General features: G+C 34.0%; 1 protein-coding gene across 3 annotated transcripts in view; it reads left to right on the plus strand.

The window, feature by feature from the left end:
* The first annotated feature begins 15,241 nt into the window (after positions 1 to 15,241).
* Positions 15,242 to 21,924, plus strand: part of LON2 (lon protease 2) — a 48,699-nt gene continuing 42,016 nt past the window's right edge. Inside the window, exons 1-5 of one of the 3 annotated variants that reach the window (XM_086457646.1) lie at positions 15,288 to 15,446; positions 15,907 to 16,019; positions 16,753 to 16,861; positions 17,001 to 17,170; positions 20,725 to 20,816. In XM_086457646.1, the coding sequence (XP_086313772.1) occupies positions 15,340 to 15,446; positions 15,907 to 16,019; positions 16,753 to 16,861; positions 17,001 to 17,170; positions 20,725 to 20,816 (591 nt within the window). In that variant the 5' untranslated portion in view covers positions 15,288 to 15,339. Of the gene's footprint in view, positions 15,447 to 15,906; positions 16,020 to 16,752; positions 16,862 to 17,000; positions 17,171 to 20,649; positions 20,817 to 21,924 lie in introns of those variants that run through there. The other 2 variants (XM_086457647.1, XM_086457648.1) reach the window with 2 other exon arrangements.

Consider the following 21,924-nt stretch of genomic DNA (forward strand, 5'->3'; position numbering starts at 1 on the left):
CCTTCACCTGCCAAAGTGAGAGAGTTTTTTCTTTAAAACTTTCTCATGTGTGGTTATATATTAAATAACTTGTCAATTTTCCTTCCAAAATGTTAAGTATTCTAACAAGTACCCATCACATGAACCTTTCTTTTGTCATCCTTTAAACAGTGAGCAAATCATGTTCCTTCAACAAAGGTTTTCCTTTAGTACAATCCCTCCCTCCCCAACCAATATGGTGTCAGGATTCCTTTCCTTTCCTTTCCCATTCCTCTCACACATCATCCTCTCCTCACTCACAAATATCTTCACTTAAAGTCACCTCCTTTGAAACCTACCAAAGTGGGTGGAGAGAGAGAGAGATTTAACTTTGGTTTTTTTTTTTTTTTGGGTTCATGGGGTAGTGTTAATAAATGGGTTGTCAAGTTTCAACTTTTAGGTTTTGTATAGTAACCTTCTATCACATCTTCCAATTTTATTTTATTTTTTAATATTTACCATTTGTACTTGAACAAGCCATGTTACTTCTACTTTCTTTCTCACTTGGGTAGGTGAAGAAAGAGAGTTTTAATTAAAGATACATGTTGATGAAGAGAGCATGATGAGAATAATGAGGTTAAGTTATTAGGGTAGATATTTTCTTCATGGGTAATTATTAAATGGGTTCTCAAAGCTTCTAACTTTTTTTTTTTATACATAAAAAATCTGCCTCATGGACACTTTTGTTTTGTTTTTCTTTTAACTTGAACAAACCAACTTCTTTGAGCAAAGATTTTACTCTGTATCCATAGTCCACCCATATGGTCTTAAAGTTGGAAAACTTACCCAAAAAAAAGAGTTAGACTCAGTCCCTAATCTTAGCTCTTGTTCACATTTTTTAATGAAAAAAAAAAGATTAAAGGATGCCCATTGAAGGGTAAAACCCATACCCTAATTTGAAAACTTAGAAAAAAGTTAAATTCAATCACTAAATTTGAAAACTTTTGTTATGTTTGAACTTAGAAAAATCTAAACTCAAACCCTAATACACCTCTTGTTCACATTATTGAAAAAAAAAGAAAAAAAAATGAATAAAGGATGACCATCAAAGGAGGAAAAAGGATATGGAATTATTAAATGGTTTGTCAAAGCTTCAACTTACTCAAAGTTTTCAAACTTTCCATCACATGGACCTTTTGTTTTGTCAAGCCATCAACTTGAACAAACCAAATTCTTTGAGCAAAGATTTTGCTTTGAAGTCAAGGCCTCCCTCACATCTTAAAGTTTGAAAATTTAGCAAAAGTAACTCAATCCCTAATCTACCTCTTTTTCCCATTATTAAAATTTATTAAATAAATAAATAAGGGGTGCCAATGAATGAGGGAAATTAAATATAGTGAAAGAGATGGATGACAGAGATTAATTAATTAAACATAATCATAGTATATGTGTGAAGTAATAATAAAAAGATTATCTCGGAAGACATCCTTGAATCTACAAGAAGAAATCAATTCTCTAAAATAAATTGAAACTTATTGGTAATCCGAAAGAATAAAACATCCTCCACAATTCTTTATAAAGATTTTTAGGCCTTTAATTCAATCTTAATTCATAATCACTATCATACTTACTCAAGTTAGAAAAAATAATTCGAAATAGTAAACTTTCAATGATAGTAGCAAATTTAATTTGACTAAACTTTCCTACTATAGCTTTAAACTACTTAATAATGACATTATAGAATAGATCCGAACTCAAAATACCCAAAAATATACTAGAACAAAAATTAATAAACGTAGAAGATGAAGATGTAATGGTGCATTATGGCATTTTGACCCTCGAAACAACATTTTTCCACAATCGTAAAACGTTCCCAATTACCTATGCACCATATCTTTGTTGTAGTAATGTCACGAAACTTTTGAACTGATATTATAATATTCGTTTTTGTGGAGGATATTTTTCGGCAAAACGACACAGGGCAATCTCAAGGAACTTTAGTTGAAGGAATGAATTACATGAAAACTTGACCAAGCATCAAAATTAACAGTGAAGCCTATCAACATAAAACTGAGCTTCAATGGTGTGAAGCTCAGTACAAATCCCAAAAAGTATGGAGTATGAAGTATAACTGTTTTTGCGAAAAGCAAGGCGAATCCCTAAACGAGCGTAACCGCTCAAACATAAATCATGGAGAAAATCCAGGAGAATCTGAGGGAAGAAATCCCTATAAATACAAAGGTACAATATGCCGAAAAGGTATGAGATTTCTCTCTATAAAAAAATACTTAATCTTACTTTTTATAATATATCTTAATTTGGGCATCGAAGTGGTGTTGTTGCAAGCCCGCCCAGGAGCATAAGAAGGCGAAAGACCTTAATTAAGGAGAATCACAAGGTAGTGCAAGTTTCTGCATCTACAGCTTTGATTTACAATTACAAAGTTATGTTCGTTTGAAGCTAAGGTGCACATTTAACCTTTCGGCCCATCTTCTTTTGATCATCCCGCTCTATATAATCTTCTACAAACTCATTATACATCACCTTACATCTGTTTAAACAGTGCTTCGTCCTCTCACATATAATCATCACGAGGTATAGCCAATGACAATGATGGTCCAACTACTTTACTTGACCCAACCCTACTTATGGATTCACACCTTGCCGACAAAGTAGTAGTTCTCTCAAATTATATAAGTTATTCTAATTGGATTGTCTTTGGCATGCTTAAGAATTGATCGAATTGTGTATTTTAATAATTTGACATTCCAATGGTACAAAAAGCTTGATGTCACAACCTAGAAAATATCTCGTCACGTGCTTTTTGGCCCACAGATCCATGAATATTTGGAAGATCATTTGGATTTGAACATTTTATTTGAATGCGAACATTTTAGGAGTGTGTGGATATAACGATTATAAATCATCAACACATTTGATTTGTAAGTAGTCCACCTAAATCTATTCATGGATCTGTGGGCCCAAGAAATGTGATTAAGGCGTTGAAGCTCTCGTATCCAACTAAAAACATAGGCACCATTTCAAGTCATTGTCATGTACTCATGTTCAAGTTGATGATCGTTAAACAATTGGGATTTGTTTCCTAATCCAAAGGAGGTTCCAAAATGATGACTATTGGTGTTAAACAAGTCATATAGTGTTTTACTATTTTTCTATTAGGGAAGGCACACATGGATACCATAAACGTGCTTCTAGGTTAAAGGCACCGGCTCATCAAAATCATGGGCTCTTGTTGTTATATTTAAAATTTGTCTGAGACCAAAATATCTCGAACGAGGTATCTCGATCTTTGAAGCAATTAAGCGAGATAGTCAATGCAAATTCTTCATCACATTGACTTCAAGAGCCAAAATGATTCATCAAAATATCAGTTGAAACTATGAACATTTGGTTCGGTCAACCAAGTTTTGTATTTTTTTTTATATAAAATAATTAATTTTTAATGAATTTTAAATTATTTTATTTATATATAAAAGATTCGTCTTAACATCTACCAATCCACCTTATAATAATAACAAAAAATAGTATTATATTTAAATATAAATATTTATTAATAATTAATTCTAAACCTATTTAAACAGTTTATCTTGTCCAAAACGAGATAACTCAGACAAATCAACTTGGTATCGACTGGAAGAGATGAGAGAAAATACTCACATTTTATTATTTTTCAAGAGATTTTCAAAAAGATAAAAATAATATTTTAGTTTATGTTATTATAAATATATTATTTCAAATACATTAATGAATCTATTCAAGGGACTTTAAAAAGAATTAAAATGCTGATTAATATAGATTTTGATCAAAATACTTAAAAGGAATGTACCTTGCATAGAGACTTATACTTAATGGGCTAATTTCATCATAATTACAAATTTCCATCAATAACTCTCATAATTACATGTCTCCCATTCTCACATGGGGGAGATAAAAATGGTGGGATCATTATGCAAGGTTGCCCCTAGGACGGTCAATGGGCAGGGTTTCAGCCCATCTTGGACTGGATTTGGGCACAGTAACGAGGCCAATTTAGTTATCGGGCCAGGCTGGACTTGGAATCCATGTTTAGGGAAAAGCTCGGGCTTGGGAGGTAGGCTTGTCGAGTAGCCCCATCCAACCAAATAAATTATATTATAAGTTTATTTATAATATATTATAGCTATATTTATAATGCGTGGCGTTCGAAGACCCTAAAGTAGGGGAGTCAATGGGTACCCATTTAATCGAACCGAACCGAAACTGAAACCGAAAACCCCAATTCCAATTCCCCTTTTATTGGAACCAATTATAATTGGGTGTAAAATGGAACTGAATTGATAGGAACTGGAACCGTTAGGTTCTATTCAATGGGTACCCGAAGGTACCTAGAACCAATTTACGTTGTCATTTCTTTTTATACTATAGATGATTTAAGGGTATTCTTTTATTTCAAAATTAATGCATGCTCTATAAAGTTCTTCAATTTTTCATATAAAAAAAAATATCGATTGAGTCTAAAATGATCTGTCTCTTCTAAAATTTATCACTTTTAAATAAGATAAATTTCTATTTTTCAAAAAAAAAAATCATTAACTTATATATTTAGTATAACAAATTATAACCAAGTTAATATTTTTGTGGATAATATACTAAATTTTTTTTATATTTGAAATACTTTTTTTTCGCATTCGATTCTTGAGCACCAAAACTAATGGGTACCAGTGTTTATTAGCGGTTCTGATTTTGGTTCTATTTATTTTTTAATTGGACCCTGAACCGATATAAATATAATGGTTATGGTTCTAAGTTCCTTAGGAACCAAATCATAACCCACGATTCTACAACTTGTAAATTAGGGTTAAAAGTTCGGAATGAGCTGATTTTTAGTGAGGATGATCTCTTCACCATAAAAATAATCCTCACAAAAAATCAGCCCATTCCGAAACTTCTAACCCTTATTTTGAAAAATGTTTGGCATAATATTTGACTCTCTGTAGGGCCTCCGAACACTTCCCATTTATAACACATGTAAGAAAATTTTCAGGCTGGGCCATATATAGGCTTAAATACTTGCAGTTCAGTCTAGCATTGCACATAGGTATTTTTTATTTGGACGGGTCCATCGACAGCCCTGTTGTCCTTCTTTAGCCCACATTAAAACAACTCTTTGTGATTTGACCTCATTTACAGAGAACAACACTTCTAAATACATTCAAGTGAAAAATAAGAACAGCTCCCACATTCAATTGCCCCCATTTAACCATTATTTCAGTTACATATTATAAGGGTTCTAACAATTGTTTCAAATACAGTATCTAGAAGTATCACTTGGTATGCTTTAGCCCAACAAGTGTAAGCCCCCCAATTTGCTTGGTTTCCCTTGAATCTTGGGCCTGATTACAAGGTCCAAATATGCCCATAAATTTGAGTTTTTGTTCTACTAATTTTATGTGGAGTCATGGCAACACGGCTGATGTGGCAAAGGCACTATAAATCTTTTGTGCCCTTGTCACATCAATCACATATGTATCAGTTCATCGTTTTAACTATACTAACATTCTAGGGATCAGTACAATTTTAATAGGGGTATATTTGAGAATCCTTAGCATCTCAACCATTTGTTCGTTGGAGGCAAAATCTTTCTATAATATTTTGTACAATTTTTGTTTTTTTTGTTTTTTTCCTTTCTTCCACAAAAATGAAACATCATTTTGGCGTATAAACTTTTTTTTATTATTTTATAATTGGATAGAAATATAATAATGTAATTAAATTCTAATTTATTCGGTTTAGTCAAAAATAATTTTGTCCCTTCTTGTTCTGCAATGATACTGTAAAACCCCAATTTTTTTGATTCGTATCTCGAGAAAAAATAAATAGTGAAAATTTGATAAAATCTTTAAAATTGGACTTATGGTAAAATTTTATGATGTTTCTAATAATTTTTAATGGAATCTGACCTCCCCATTGGATTCAAAATGATCAAAAAACACACTTTAGCCTGTAAGCACGCTCAAATGCGAATCTGAAAAGAAAAGTTGTAAAATCCTCGATTACCGAATCAGATCAGGTTAAAATAATAACTTTTTGCTAGAGCAATAATTTTTAAAATTAGATCATACCATTGGATTCATAAAGAGAAATTATAAAAAATAGACTATTTATTTGTTATTTTTTGATACCAAAAAGTCGAATTATCGTCAAAAATGAAAATGACGTCAATTTTAGGGTCACATCAGGCCAGAAATGTAAATTTTTGTTAGAGATAAAATTTATAGAAATTGACCACACCATTAGATCCGGAATAAAAAATTAGATAAAATAAAGTATTCATTTGTCCCTTTTGAAGTCCGGATGGTCAAGTTATTGTCGATCGAAACAATGAATAAAATATCGATTTCGTCCCAAATTTTATATAAATAAATTTTTTAATATTTTTTTAATTCATTGTCATCCCCAGCCCGTCCAAAACCAGCTAATGAAAGAACGAAATTTTTTCGATTTCCTCCGATCTTCAAACTCAGATCTCTCACAAACGGCTTGCCGTTGACTTTTGACACAGAAGGGAGAAACGTTCACAGCCTCTAAATCTACAAAGCCCACCCAAATTCCTTCCGTTTTCTCGTCTTTTTCACTTCGTATCGTCTAAAAATAGTTGTATATACGGGGATTTCGTAACTTCGACCTCAGATTTCATCCGTTTCGGGATCAAACTGTCTTCTGCCGTAGAAGGGAGAAAAAACGACGGCGTCGAGATCTTCGAAACCACTAGGTTAGATTCCAAAATCAACCATTTCGAACTTCAAGCCGTCTCGATTTCTACGTCGTTCGCCTCGATTTTCGCCCACGCATTTCGATCTTTTCACACAGAGATAGTAAGGAACTTTTAATTTCTATTAGTAATCGCAGATGTAGACACCTCATTTTTGCACTCGCCTGATTAATCAACTCGTCAACCCGATCGCAATGATTCCCAATGATGGATGTTTATTTTATTGTTTTATTTTGTTATCAGAAATGTTTCAGAAATCTGGATGAGGTATCTCGAACTGACAAAACCTTAGAAATCACGCTACGCTAGGAAAATACGACTCCAGAAACATAAAAATCATCATCTTGCAGACCCAAAAAGAAGTTTCACGATTTAAAATTTTGAATTAAAAAAATCGATCAATCGAGCTTTCAAGTAAAATTGTTGAGGGTTCGTGAGATATTTCTTTAAGGACTCCTCCATTTGGGGGTCCAAAGAATTAAAGATACAATAGAGAGGGGTTCTCCAAAAAATCAAAGTCAACCAAGCAAGACTAAAGTCAAAATCAAATATCGTGAAATTTCTTTTTAGGTCTGCAAGATGATGATTTCTATGTTTCTAGAGTCGTATTTTCCTAGCGTAACGTGGTTTCTAAGGTTTTATCAGTTTAAGATACCTCATCCGGATTTCTGAAACATTTCTGGTAACAAAATAAAGCAACGGAAATAACATCCATCATTAGGAATCATTGCGATCGGGTTGACGAGTTGATTAATCAGGCGGATGCAAAAATGGGGTGTCTACAGATGCCCCTTTTTGGCAGAGGGTAGAAGCAAACTAGATAGCAAATCTATTTCGGTAGATAGTGCGCTATCCGAATGCCAAAGCTAGTGACAGTTCATTTTGCAGCCTGATTTAGCAATTCGTCAGAGTGTTCGGATCCTTGAGCGTAAAACTCTCCTCGAACTAAAATGTTGTCATGTCCTCGAGCTTGAACTCTCACTGAAGATGTCAGATCCTCGAATTTCAGAAAATTCTCCCTAACTAATGCAAAAGTGCACGTGTGTGCAAAAGTGTGATGCTTACTGAGTAAAAATGTGTCAGGTCCTAGAGATCTTCTCTCACTGACAATAATGATTCAAAATTGAAATGCGCTTATGCAACAAAAGTAATCATGGCAAGGTTGAACAATGAGGTAATTGGAGTCATAACATTGGAGTTCGAAAAAGTTTGAGTTTCATTTATCAGACTCGAGCCTATTGTAGCCAAGCTTCTCGGGTTAAGGAACTTAAACAATCCTAATAATTCAATATGATTTCAAACAAATCTGGAGTCTCGTTTTTCGGACTCTGGCTAAGATTTACAAGAACTTAAACAATCTTATTAAAATTGGATTCTCGTTTCTCGGACTCAAACTAAGGTTAATAGGCACTTTAGAAAACCTATTCATTCTATGATTCAAAAAGTTGGAGTCTCGCTTCTCGGATTCGAACCTAGGTTTGCAGGTACTTCAAAAAACCTACTCATTTTATGATTCAAAAAGTTAGAGTCTCGTTTCTCGGACTCGAACTTAGGTTTGTAGGCACTTCAAAAAGCCTATTCATTCTATGATTCAAAAAGTTAGAGTGTAGTTTCTCGGACTCGCACTTAGGTTTGTAGGCACTTCAAAAAGCCTATTCATTCTATGATTCAAAAAGTTGGAGTCTAGTTTCTCAGACTTGCACTTAGGTTTATAGGCACTTTAAAAAGCCTATTCATTCTATGATTCAAAAAGTTGGAGTCTCGTTTTTCGGACTCTAACTTAAGTTTGTAGGCACTTCAAAAAGCATATTCATTCTATGATTCAAAAAGTTGGAATCTCGTTTCTCGGACTCGCACTTAGGTTTATAGGCACTTCAAAAAGCCTATTCATTCTATGATTCAAAAAGTTGGAGTTTCGTTTCTCAGACTCGAACTTACTAAGTCACGCTTCTCGGGCTTAGATTTATAGGAACTCAAACAATCCTATTAATTATTTCTATGATTCAAAATCGAACTCAAAGTTTGAAAGATCAGGCCTTTATTGGCTTATCATGCATCTGGATTCATAATTATCATTGGACTTCGTCGGACTTTTAAGCTTTTGTAAGATTTTATTTTTATTATGTGATTAAGAACAAAAATTTTAGAATTAAATGACCATAAAAAATGCCCCTAGTTTCAAAGTTGGCTTTAACTGAAACTTAACTACAAGACTGATGGAATGGATTACGTTTGAAAAATATGGACTCTGATGTATGACAAATAGAAGAATTGACATTCCTTTAAATTTAAGACTCTTAAGGTTATCATATGTGCAATAAGGGATTGATTATTATTTTTGAGAAATATTTGAGCTAGACTTAAAAAATCTTGATAAATATTAGAATATAAGATCTTTCTCTTCAAAGCGGTTAATGATTCTACATCTTCCAGTAGCGAACACTTGAACAAGTAATACTCTTGAAGATCCTACAATGTTCAAGATGACTTTTGATTTTTTCGACTTCAACATTGTCTTCGTCGGATGTGAGCTCTTGGCTGAAAAATAAATATTGTGGCTTGAATGGTTCTGCAGTTTCTGCACAAGCTTACTTCTGAATTTTTCTTCTTGATGAGACTTTTCCTCCCATTTGATGATGTCCTAATTTTTGCCTAGATCGTCTCTTCAGGTTTTCAATCTAGCGGGCTTTGTTTTTCTTTTTATGATGATGCCTTGATTTTTGTCTAGGTCGCATTTTTAGGTTTTCAACCTAGCAGACTTTCCTTTTTATAGTTATACCCTAACTTTTGCCTAAGTCGCATTTTCGGATTTTTGACTTAGCGGGCTTCTTTTTTTTCTTGATGATCTTGAATAGTTAACTCGACAGCTTCTTAGTTCTCTACACCTTAACCGAATCAATTAGCATTCAGGAAGACTTAATAGGTGGGCTTAGGACATGGTTTAGAAAGAAAGGGTAAAATGCTCGACTTCCCAAAATGCCCTTAGTCTAATATTCTCTTTTTTTCGTCATTATTTTCTGTAAATTCTTTTGACTCTTTTTTTTTCTAATGCCCCTAGTTTGGCATTATTTTCTTTTTTTCCTAATGCCCATAATTTGGCATTCTGTTCTTTTGAACCTTTTAATAGGGGATTTTCCTTAAGAGAATACATTTTTTTTTGCATGATCAGACCTGAAGTAACTTCTCAGGTTGCCTACGTACTCCAAATATTTTTTTTTTCTTTTGGGATTGAGTTAAAACGTAGTTCATACTAAGATTCCCTCTCAAGGTTAGTCGATATGGTTTAGAAAGAAAAGGCTATTGATTTTTTAAAAGCTGCGAGGGGCTAAAGAAAGTTATCTTTTCTTGGTAAGACAAGAAAATGGTTCGACCAAAGAAGGCCTCCTTTGGTGAATGCTGCTTGACTTGGTCAAAGTTTTAGGAATTCGATATCTGGATTGCTCTGTCAAGTAAGATTTTCTTCTACGAAATTGAGAATGAGTAATCTTCAATTTTCTCCTGAGAGAATAAGATCTTTGCGTATCGAAGGTAAAATTCCTATTATTTTTTTATCTAGGTTTTGTTGTTAGCAATGTAGTCTTATTTGGGGTAAGTAGAGACCGGCGTTTGCCGGGCGGGGTTAGTGCCTAACACCTTCCAACCCCATAATGTGATCCCCGAATTCATTTTTTTTCTGTTCTAGATTAGTTATTTATCCGTTTAGAGTCATTGATCGGTTCCTAGACCGTAATAACTAGGTGGCGACTCCCAAACCTCAAGAGTTAAAAGCGGATTCGCGCACCCCATGGATCGAGGGCGCTTTCAGCAGATTGTGAAAATTTCAATTAGGATTGTATTAAAAATTTGTGGTGTGTTTATAAAAACATAAAATTCTTTTTATTAATTTAAATTCACGCTAGAACTTGCATATTTGATATGTTTAATTGTATTTTGTAACAAATTCTACGTGGGTAGGATATTTCAACAGGTTATTTCCATTAATTGGGTCATGTGCACCGTTCGGACCACGTTTTAATCTAAATTTTGTATTTTTTTCAATGTTATTAATAAAAATAATTTTATAGTTGAAAAAATGATTTAATATTCAATGAACTCATATTGAGTTGTTGAATATCAAAAAGTGGATATTTTGTTTGAGATATTGAAAACTATAAAAATCGAAAAAAGGGAAAAAGGGTATGAAACGGTAAAATATCAGTCACACTCGAGAAGTAATGTCTGCATTTTATATTATTGTGTTGTGTGTAGGTTGGTGAATGGTTATCCAAGGATAATGTTACTGGTTGCATGTTTATTTACTTTCTGTTAGCGCGATACACTGTTTACATTTTCGTTCTGTTATTTATTTTAGGCCGGCTGGCCACAGTTGCATGGTAGGAAACTGGATATCCATTTCCAACCTTGTATTGTTAATTTCTCTTTTGTTTTCAAATGAAAATAATATATATATATATATAACTATTTTGTGAGCTATTAAAGTGTCTGTGAATGCTTGAAGGGATAGTGCGTCATATCATCCAGAGTGGTGTATTACTATCTTAGGATGTACGGTAGGGACCACCAAACTCATACGTGGTATGGGATGCGTATGAGAGTGGAGTCACAACTGAAATCCGGGTTTATTTCTCTCTATCTTTATCAGTGAATTTATAATGTAAAGGTGGTCGTATACGAATGTTTTGTATATTCGGGAATCACATGCACGCCTGATAGGCATAGATAAAGATGATTAGTTAGTGATCACTAACAATCTATAATAGTCGAACGTTCTGACAGATATAAAAGATACCCAGTGCTTACGGTCACGTCAAACGACCAGCCTGAGCCGGATAAATGTTCAACCAAACGTGGTAAATGCAGCGACCGACCACAAAATCTGGAATTAAAAACCAGTAAAAAATTGTAACATCATGTTCCGACTGGGAACGATCCAGTCGTGAATCCCAATTCTCTAATTCCACTACTCCATGCAAGTTTAATGTTTCCATTTCATCAATTAGATTTGTATAAAAAGAAAATGTTATTGTGAGTATTGTTGGTTAATGTAATATCAGTTTTAAAATGTTTAGTTGCTCATCTCTGACTATATATATCAGTTAATCGTAGTTTCTTTTATAAAACTTTGCATATGTTAAAATGATTTAGTATGCTTATTCGTTCATGTTAGAAGATGTTATTGACATAAATTATTTTTTTTCTTATTGGGTAACCATTGTTACTCACCCTTTCCTTCTCCATTTTTTTAGTTTCAAATTTAGAGCGTGACGAGACAGGTATAGAGCACAAGTGAGGATCATCTGGTGGGTTAGGTAGACAACCAGAGTCCGTCACCTGGTGAGTATTGGGATTATACTCGATTTGTCCAAGAGTGTTATAAATTTGTGTTGAGCATTATGACTTTTGTTAGAGTGAGGAATTTTTGTATAATCCCGTATATAAATTTCTTCTTCCGCATTTTGATCTATCGTTCGTTATTAGATATATATATATATAAGCTTCCACTGTTATTATATTTTGTATATATATGCAGGATTATATGTCGTTTCTCAGGTGCAGGTTGAAGGCCTTGAAATGCTTACATAAACAGAGGAAATCATGCCAAAATTTCGAGGCCCCACTTAGTGCCTTGAGATTTGACATGGGGATTTGTGTTAATGTTCAACGGGGCGTCACAGATACCAAGTTGACTCACCTAAATTATCTTTGTATCACTCTTGAACGAGCGATGTTCACAATGTAATTAAATTCTAATTTGTTCGATTTGAGATCTAATATAGCTTGTTTAGTATTTTGAAATTATTGCCGAATTAGTAAAACTTGTCCGTGTCAACTGATTTTTATAAGCTTTGATAAAAATAATACAGATTTACCACAAAAAAAAAAGATGAAAAACACGGGAAAACAATTATTTGATTAACCTTATTTAAAAAGAAATAAATGGGTAAGAAAATGGTGAGTTGTTTCTTTTTAGAGTAATTATTTTTGATTCACACTCATATGCCCCCTTACGTGGCATGTGATAGAATCATATATTATTTTCCTCAAGATACACAATTGTACATCCCAATTGCACATATTTATGGGGATATATTATTGTATATCCCCAAGGGAAAGTTCTATGGTTCTAACTCATGTCACATTAGGGGGCTTGTGTCAGAGTAGGTGTCATAAAATCACGACTTTTCTTTTTATTATTTTGTGAGTGACTTTGATGTCAAAGTACTTTTTCCAAGTACACCATTAGTGCCACAATTATTATTAGGAAAAAGATGAAGTAACATTGAAATTGACGTTGTTTCACACATTCCTGACATGGATGTGCATATAAAACCATAGATGATTTTCATTAAGATACAAGTGAAAATCATCTATTTTCTATGGACACCAATATGTGAAACGATGTCAATTTCAATGTTATTCTAACACGGTTCTTAGTATTATTAGAGTCACTAATTTTTTTTTCTAATATTTAATTATTTACAAAAATTTCTCAGTATTATTGAGCCCTTATTTTCTCCATCCTTTCTCCCAATTTGAAATCAGTACGAGTTCATTTAAATTTGGGCTGGTGTGTCATTGTATACCATTTAACAAGAATCCCCAATTATCATCCCATTTTTATTGTAAACGATTACGATAAGATCTTTTGGAATCCAACCAATTGAAAATCGAAACCAATAAAAACATATGTGAACCTAGAATTCAAATTGTTTAAGGAGAATTTTTTTTAGGGGTATCAATCTTGGTTTTATTAATTTGAGAACGGAGATAAGAATAAGCAAAATCGATAAAATTTAGAAAAAAATAATTAAAGACCCTGGTGAAGGGACTCTTTTTTTTTTTTTTTTTTTTCTAAATAGTCCCTAACTTTTAGGGTTTATCTTAATAGTCCATTTAGTAAAAATTTTATTTCTGATCACTCCCTGAGCTTCACTTCTCACATTTCTCACGATAGACATGTCGAATGTATCATAACCATTCGAACTCATAATTTTCATCTAAAAAATTGAATTTTAGGCATCCTAATCAACTTTAGGAGACTTCATTCTGACGTTAAGTATTTGAGACAGAAGAAAAAGTCATTTTCAAAGATTTTGAAAACATGTGTAAAAAACTAAGGTTTTTTTAATCTTTTTTTCTTTTGCTTTATTTTTGGATGAAAATCAATCGAAGATGGTTCTTTTGGTTTGAAATCATTTAGATAAGTCGTTATTTCAAGTTTTTAGTCGATTTTTTCATGTATTTAAATAGAAAAATACGAAAATAGATGGATTTTATAGTGTCGAGTTCGACAATTTTTATAATTCTTGAACTGAACGATAAAAAGCAGTGACCTTGACAATAAATAAAAAATGATGAGCTTGACAATAAAATGTTAACCTCGACACTTAATAAAAAGTGGTGAGCTCGACAATAAAAATGGTTAGCTCAACAATAACGAGGGACAATTAAGAAAAAAAAAGTTTACTAATGGACTGTCAAGCTAATGCCCAAAATTAAAGGACTATTAAGAAAGAAAACCCACCACCAGGGTCCTTTAAGTAATTTTTTCAAAAATTTAATAAATGTTCACAACGCATGCAAGCCAAAATCTCAACATAGTGAAATTGACGAAACATAAGGTTTAAAATCCCCACTAATTTCTACGTGCCACGTGGCATTTCAGATTGTATCAAATTCTTTATCGTGAGTTGTGTGAGACAGACAGTCAGCCCTGTGTGAAGATCAAGAGCAAACGTGGTTATATGGTCGTCAATCCTTTTCGTTTAGGAACCATCCTTCCCCTATCCTGTTTGTCCACGTGGCATTAAATATTATCCAATGGGGCCTACAGTTTCGGCGTAAGAGAATTTACGTTGTATTTAAAATAATTTAGCGACACGTGATCACCTTATCTGAAAATTCGATACTTGCCAACTCATAAAAAAGATGATTTAGACCCTCGATCATGATTTTTAAACTTGGTATTTCGTCTCGTCTCGTCCAGGCTCGATATCGAGTCGTTTCAGACAAATTTTCCAATATGTTTGAGACATCTCGTGAGTCAAATTAAAAAAATAACGTGACTCATAAATCTCGATCAAAAAATGATTTTGTGAGTTGATTTCGTTCAATTATGATATCGAGTTAACTCGGCCAATACGTCTTGGTCTCAGATGAGTTTAAAAATCATGCTCTCAATCGATACTAATGAAAATGACTTAAATACCCTCATCATTTTCAACTTTTTTTGGATTCAAATCCTATCCTTTTAATGAGATAAGAAGATTAAAATAGATAAAATCTTGATGTGAAAGATTATACTTAGATACTTTACCAAATGATGCTGTTTGGAGTTGAAAAATCAAGTGGTTTTGGTTAAAGGTTTAAGATTATGGTATTTAGGTTATTTTACATTAGTTTATCATAGGAGATCAAAGTCAAGAGCACGTCACTGGTATGAAAACACAGGGGTGTCTTAAATATTCACTAAACTGCAGAGGGGTATGTCTAAATAACTCAAGAAAAGAAGGTCTGATCATATAAATGTTCCCCTCCTCTGTTGACTGGGCTATATATATCACAGTAATCGAAGTCTCTCTCTTTCTCACTTCTTCCGAGTTAAGAAAATGGCGGAATCGGTCGAATTACCGAGTCGGTTGGCGATCCTTCCATTCAGGAACAAGGTTTTGTTACCTGGTGCGATCATTCGAATTCGATGTACTTCTCCCAGCAGGTATGACTGGTTTTTTTTTTTCTTGTTTTTTTGATCAAATTTGATGAAATTTCTGAACTTTTGTGGTTTTCGGACACATTAATACCCTAAAAAATATGTATTTTCGACCATGGTTGCTAATTTTCTTGGAATTTTGGGCTTTCTTTATAGTATTCATCGAGTTGTTGATGGTTTTTTCTGTAATTTCTTTGGAAAATTCAATTGTGCAAATAATTGACCTATTCATATATCTGAAATCCTTAAAAAAACGATTTTTCTCAGAAATTTTTTCTCTATGCGCCTCTTTTGAATTTTCTGTTTTGGATTGTGGAGTTGTATTAGCTTTGTTGGACCAATTCGGCAAAATTAGCTGTGAAAAATCCCCTTTTGTTGGGCATCTGTGTTGAAATACCACCAGAATATATGTCAATTTTTTTACAAAGTTGATGGAATTGTATTTTCTTTTTTCCCCAAATTGTAGTGTGAAATTGGTGGAGCAAGAGCTATGGCAGAGGGAAGACAAGGGTTTGATTGGTGTCCTTCCTGTTCGAGATGCCGCGGAAACTACATCTGTGGGTTCCTTGTTATCTCCAGGTGATTTTGACTTTTTATAATAATAATAATAATAATAATAATAATTATTATTATTATTAGTGCCACTGCATGCTACCATGGCTAAGGATCTCTATGATTGCATAACAATGACTTTCCTAGGAAAATGAGATTGGTTGACATTTGATTGCACCTTTTAAAGGGAGACCCATTTTCCCAGAGAACAATTTTCCTGTTTTGGCTGAAAAATATTGAAAAACGATTTTCATGTCAAGGCGGGAGAATCCCAATGCTCTTCTCTAACAATTTGGCATCTTTTTCATTTTGAAGACTTTGAACCACTTTGGAACTCCAACTAGTTCCATATTCAAATCACTATTCATTCTCTAAAACACTGTCCACCTTAAAAAATGAAAGGGGTGTATAATAGGTAGGGGACAAAAATGGTATTTAAAATATGTTCCATGAAAAAGGTCAAAACTAGCATTTATGAAAACAGAGGAATATAATAGGTATTTAAAAATGGTAAACCGTGATAGAGATTTGGCTTAAAAAATCCTCTCTTGGTGCCATGAAATCTTCATTTTGAAGACCGGTTGGAATTTGCTCTAACGACTACCCCCACTCACAAAATTAAAACCAACTTTTTTTTTTGACATTTTTCTCTTGTGCAATCAATCACATGCAAATATTTTCTTTCCTTTTTAGTGACAGACACCCAAGTTCAATTTACTTGTCTGACTGAAAATGGAAGAAATTATTTTTATATTTGAAGGTGTGGCAACTGATTCTGGGGAGCAAAACCCGAAAGTTCACATTGCCACGTCTGGTTCTGATAAGTTGGATGGGAAGAATCAGCAGGAATTAGTTCAATGGCATACAAGGTACATTTGTATAGAACAGCCTTTTAACCTTCTTTCTGTCTTTTAGATATAGTGTCATTTTCTATTTCAGTGCATGCTTCAAGTACTATCTAGAGGATAATTTGTTTGTAATTGGTCACATATGGGGTTCCAATTTCAGGGGAGTGGCTGCTAGAGCTTTGCATCTCTCAAGAGGAGTGGAGAAACCAAGTGGAAGGGTCACATACATGGTTGTGCTTGAAGGTTTATGCAGGTTCAGTGTTCAAGAACTTAGTGTAAGGGGAACATATCACATTGCCCGGGTCTCTCGTCTCGATATGACGAAAGCTGGTAAGCGGTCTTTTACATGATCTCCTTTGAAATTTGACAATTTTTTTGTTGTCAAAATCGAATATTTCTGTTCTTTAAGGTTTTCAGTTTTGAAGAGTCCATTTTTCAGTTTCTTGGTGATTTCTTGTTTTGCTTCTCATATGAAAATTTGAAAAATAATGTCCTTTAATATATGCCCCATTGCAAAGTTCTTCTGATGCTTATAAAAAAAAGGTTATTCTGATATTAAAAGTGCCAGAATCTAATATTTATTTGAAGTCGCCACAAAAAATAGCACATTGTACAACTTATGATAATTTTTTTAATCTTATAGTAGAGAATGTTTTGTATACGTACTAGACAAAGGGTTTCCTTAGGGTTCATGCTGAATATGTTCCCGGCAAAGGGGCATGGGGGTTCTTGAACATGGAGGGTTGACATGGAAGATCTAGATTGTCCATTTGATAAAGGACCCTCTAGATTGGCCACATAGACAGTTCAATGTATAGCCACTGTCAAATATTTCTTCCTTTTTAGAATAAAAAAAAGCAAATGAAGAAAAGAGAAATATACAATTTTTTCCAAGTGGGGGAGGGATCTTTATTGGGATTTTTACGTGTGGATAGTGGGTTAGATGGCCAAGCATGTAAACCCATTTGGTCCCAAAGGAGTCTAGTGTAATGCCTGAGGTACCCATTTTCTCTACATACTATTCTCAACACCATCTTGTGTTTACTTGGTAGTTGATAATGCCAATGCAAGAAAGAGGAGAAAGGAAGGTGAAAGAAGATTAACTAGGGTCGAATTTACAAAACAAAAAAGATTGACTAGGGTCTCCTGACATTTCATAGGGTAAAAAGTGAAGAGTACATCACCGATAATCAAAGTTTTCCCATAACTATTAAAAGTTATGAAAACAAAAGAAACATCGTGGTAAAATTCACAATGAAGGATTTTACAAGAAATTGGTTTATGTTTTGAATTTTCTGTTATATAAAGCAAGTTGACATATAGAAAATCCATTAGGTATGGCAGTGAAACAAACACCTAGGTCAAACGTTTTTGGCGCATGCCTGTGATTTTTTTTTTTACCATTAGGATTACACAAATTCATGTGTTCATTTAAAAATCATATATACTTTGGATTTTTACTTGGTTTAGCAATATTGTTTTGGGTCATAACTCTTTGTTCTTTTGGGTTATTCTAAATAACACAGACAAGATACTTTGTTCTTTGTTCTTTTGAGTATGCTAAATGGCTGATTTCACATGCTTATAATAGAATTGCCCCAACAATCTGTAACACTATGCCAACACACGTACACCACGTATTTCAAATTTTCTATTGAACAATACTTTTGTCTTGGACTTTCCGGAAAATGCAATTTGGTCCTCTCTTGTTCCTTCCAAAATGGCCTTTTTTATTTGGTTAGCTTCAAAAAACAAAACAAAGGTCGAGATTTCACAACTCCGAACTTCTGTTTTCTCTGTAAGAACAATGGAGAATCAGGGAGTTACATTCTATTGCATTGCCCTTTCTCTATCTGTGTATGGTCTTACTTCCTTTCTTTGTTCCAAGTGGGCTGGGTTTTCCCTAGTGAGGTCCTTTTGCTTTTCCTTGGGTGGTCTCATAATGTTTTCTCCAAAAGGAAAAGATAATTGCGGGCTGTTCTTCCAGTTGCAATGTGTTGGGGGCTTTGGAAAGATAGGAATTGAAGGGTGTTTCAAGGTGAGGCAAAGGCACCTCATGAGGTGATTCTGGACATTTTGGGTTTACTTTTTAAATGGAGCAAACTTAGTAAAGATTTTGAAGGGATCATCTTTGAGGATTTTGTTTTCAAATGGGAGTTGCTTTGTAGTGGGTGGTTTGTTGGAGGGCTTGGGTGTTTTCAGAAAGAGGCTTTTGTATTCATTTTCTTTTTTCCGCATTTTGGTTCTTGTTTTTTTGCTTTCTCGTAAAGGGGCTAATCTTGTCCTCTTGCTCTTCTTATTCAATAAAATTTTTACACTTGTCAAAAAATACATTACCATATGATAGGTCATACTCTCTCTCTCTCTCTCTCTCTCTATATATATATATATAGGGGACGGATCATGGGACATATGTAAAAACAATGTAATAATAATAAATTTTCAAAATATGGGTTAGAAGTTTCGGATTGAGCTGATTTTTTGTGAGGATGATCTCTATGATGAGAAGATCACCCTAAATCCAATCTGAAACTTCTAATCCCATCAAAAGTGATTTAGAATGTGGACCGTCGATTTTTTTACCAATAATTTGTAAACCACTTTTGATGGACTTAGAAGTTTCAGATTGAGCTGATTTTTTGTGAGGATGATCTTCTCATTATAGTGATCATCCTCACAAAAAATCAGCTCAATTCAAAACCTCTAACTCATATTTTGAAAAACCATTGTTTTTACATATGTCCCATGATCCACCCCCATATATATAGGGAATGATTCATGGGACAAAAATTGTGACAAAATCTATGACAACGATTTTTTGTAAACCACTTTTTATGGGGTTAGAAGTTTCGAAATGGGCTGTTTTTTGGTGAGGATGATGTCTATGGTGAGGAGATCATCCTCACCAAAAATCAGCCCATTCCGAAGCTTCTAACCCCAGTTTACAAGTTGAAGAATCGTGCACTGTTTATTTTTTTGAAAACCACTTTTGATGGGATTAGAAGTTTCGAAATGGGCTGATTTTTGGCAAGGATGATCTCTTCACCATTGTCATAGATTTTGTCACAATTGTTCTCCCATGAATCACTCCCATATGTATATATATGGGAAATGTTTGGCACCCTACGTTTTGTCCTACGTGTTTTGTCTTACATGAGTTAGAAGTTTTGGAATGGGACGATTTTTGGTGAGGATGATCTCTATGGCGAGGAGATCATTCTCACCAAAAATCAGCCCATTCTGAAACTTCTAGCCCCATGTTTACAAGTTGAATAATCATGGATCGGCCATTCCAAAACTTCTAACCCATGTAGGATAAAACATGTATGGCAAAATGTAGGGTGCTGAACATGACCCTCTCTCTCTATATATATAGTGATATGTTATGATCAGTGGAAGTTATATGCTACAGTTGCAGATCAAATCAAAAACCTATTTTATCAATCTTCACTTTAATCAGTAATTCGGGCTTGAGGGTTCAACATAGGTGATCCATGGTACATTTTCATTTTACCTACAATAAGAATTTTTCGCAAATTTCGTTTAACCACCCATGCATGACTCTTCACCAAAAATGCTATTCATATTAAAAGAATTTTGGGGTCTCATGCTTAAAAAATAACATTGGTACTACAGATTCACAAGAATACCCTTTAAACTCAAATCATGTGCCATGTATGCCTCGAAACCTGATGTCGTTCAGATCTACTTACTCTACCATAAAATTTGATGCATTATATGAAATTTATATGTGATACTTCAATGAACGTTCTTGGTTATCTCCTCTAAATTTTGGATCATATTTTCAGTGACGTGGTGGATCTTAGCTTCAACTCCCAGGATGTCAAAATGCTTAGATGATTTCTTGTTTTTATCTTAATTAGAGATGGAGCAAGCAGAGCAAGACCCAGACCTTCTAGCACTGTCTCGCCAATTCAAAGCTACTGCTATGGAGCTGCTCTCTGTTCTTGAGCAGGTAAAACATTTGATTAATTGATTCCAAGCCCTTTAAATGTTCATTTAAGAAACAAAACAATTGAAATGCCCACAATTACCAAGGAACTGTTTTCTATTATTATTACTTTTTGACTGACAATGGGGCAATGGCGTTAATCGTTTTATATCAGTGGTCTTTTCTAGGCTTTCCTGATGTCCATCTTATGCCCACTCTGTTGCAGTGTGCCTCCTCCTTGCGATTATAGGATCTAGGGTTCATGGGACCATTGATTTTGATGAAGTGCCCCATCACCATTCTCTGAAAGATCCCCATTTGACATGTGGTATTATGAGCAACAATTTAGTGCATTGCGTTAGGGGGTAGGGAATCTCTAATGAAAAATATTGATGACAGTAATGAAGTATTGTAATTAGGTCTGACAACTTTGTGTTAAAAATATGGTTTTTTGGTGCTCATGCTTCTTCTTTGTTTTGAGAACCCTGTCCATTTCAGTCACGTGCTCTGACCTACACCCACTCCAAGCTTTCAAATTTTTATTCTTACGGAATCCTTTGCTTATCTCTCACTCTTTAATCTGTTCCATGTCCCATTGCACTCGTTAGACACTTTCATGGCTATGAATGTGTCTAGCCACACTTATTTAGAGTTATTTCTTAAGGTCTGCCTGTCCAATCTGTTATATTCACTGGGTATGGAAGTACATGTACATAATGGCCCATTAATTTTCTCTATGTGATGTGGGATGAAGTAACACCCAAAAAGACTGGAGGATATATTCCAAATCTAGGGCTAGAGAGTAGGGGAAATTAACAATTTTGTTAATTGGTTTCATCCTTTCAACACAATCAAGAACAGAGAGAGCTAGTTTTTAGTCTGACTTTGCTACATTCTGCATCCATGGATGAACTCAATTACCATGCTCTGTCAAAAAGAAAGTGAAGATTAAGGCCATGCTACTGATATGTTTGGCAAAACAATGAGATTGGTACAACAAACTAGTTTGAAAGGGGAGTGTATCATATATACAGATATCTGCTTGCTTTCAACACATTCTCAAGATTTGCTTGGAGAAGATTGCTACATTCTCAAGATTTGCTTGGAGAACATTTTCGAGAAGTTGCATATA

Source organism: Akebia trifoliata, chromosome 11 (assembly GCF_017979445.1).
Source record: "Akebia trifoliata isolate Shusen 1 chromosome 11, ASM1797944v1, whole genome shotgun sequence".
NCBI classification, from domain to species: Eukaryota; Viridiplantae; Streptophyta; class Magnoliopsida; order Ranunculales; family Lardizabalaceae; genus Akebia; species Akebia trifoliata.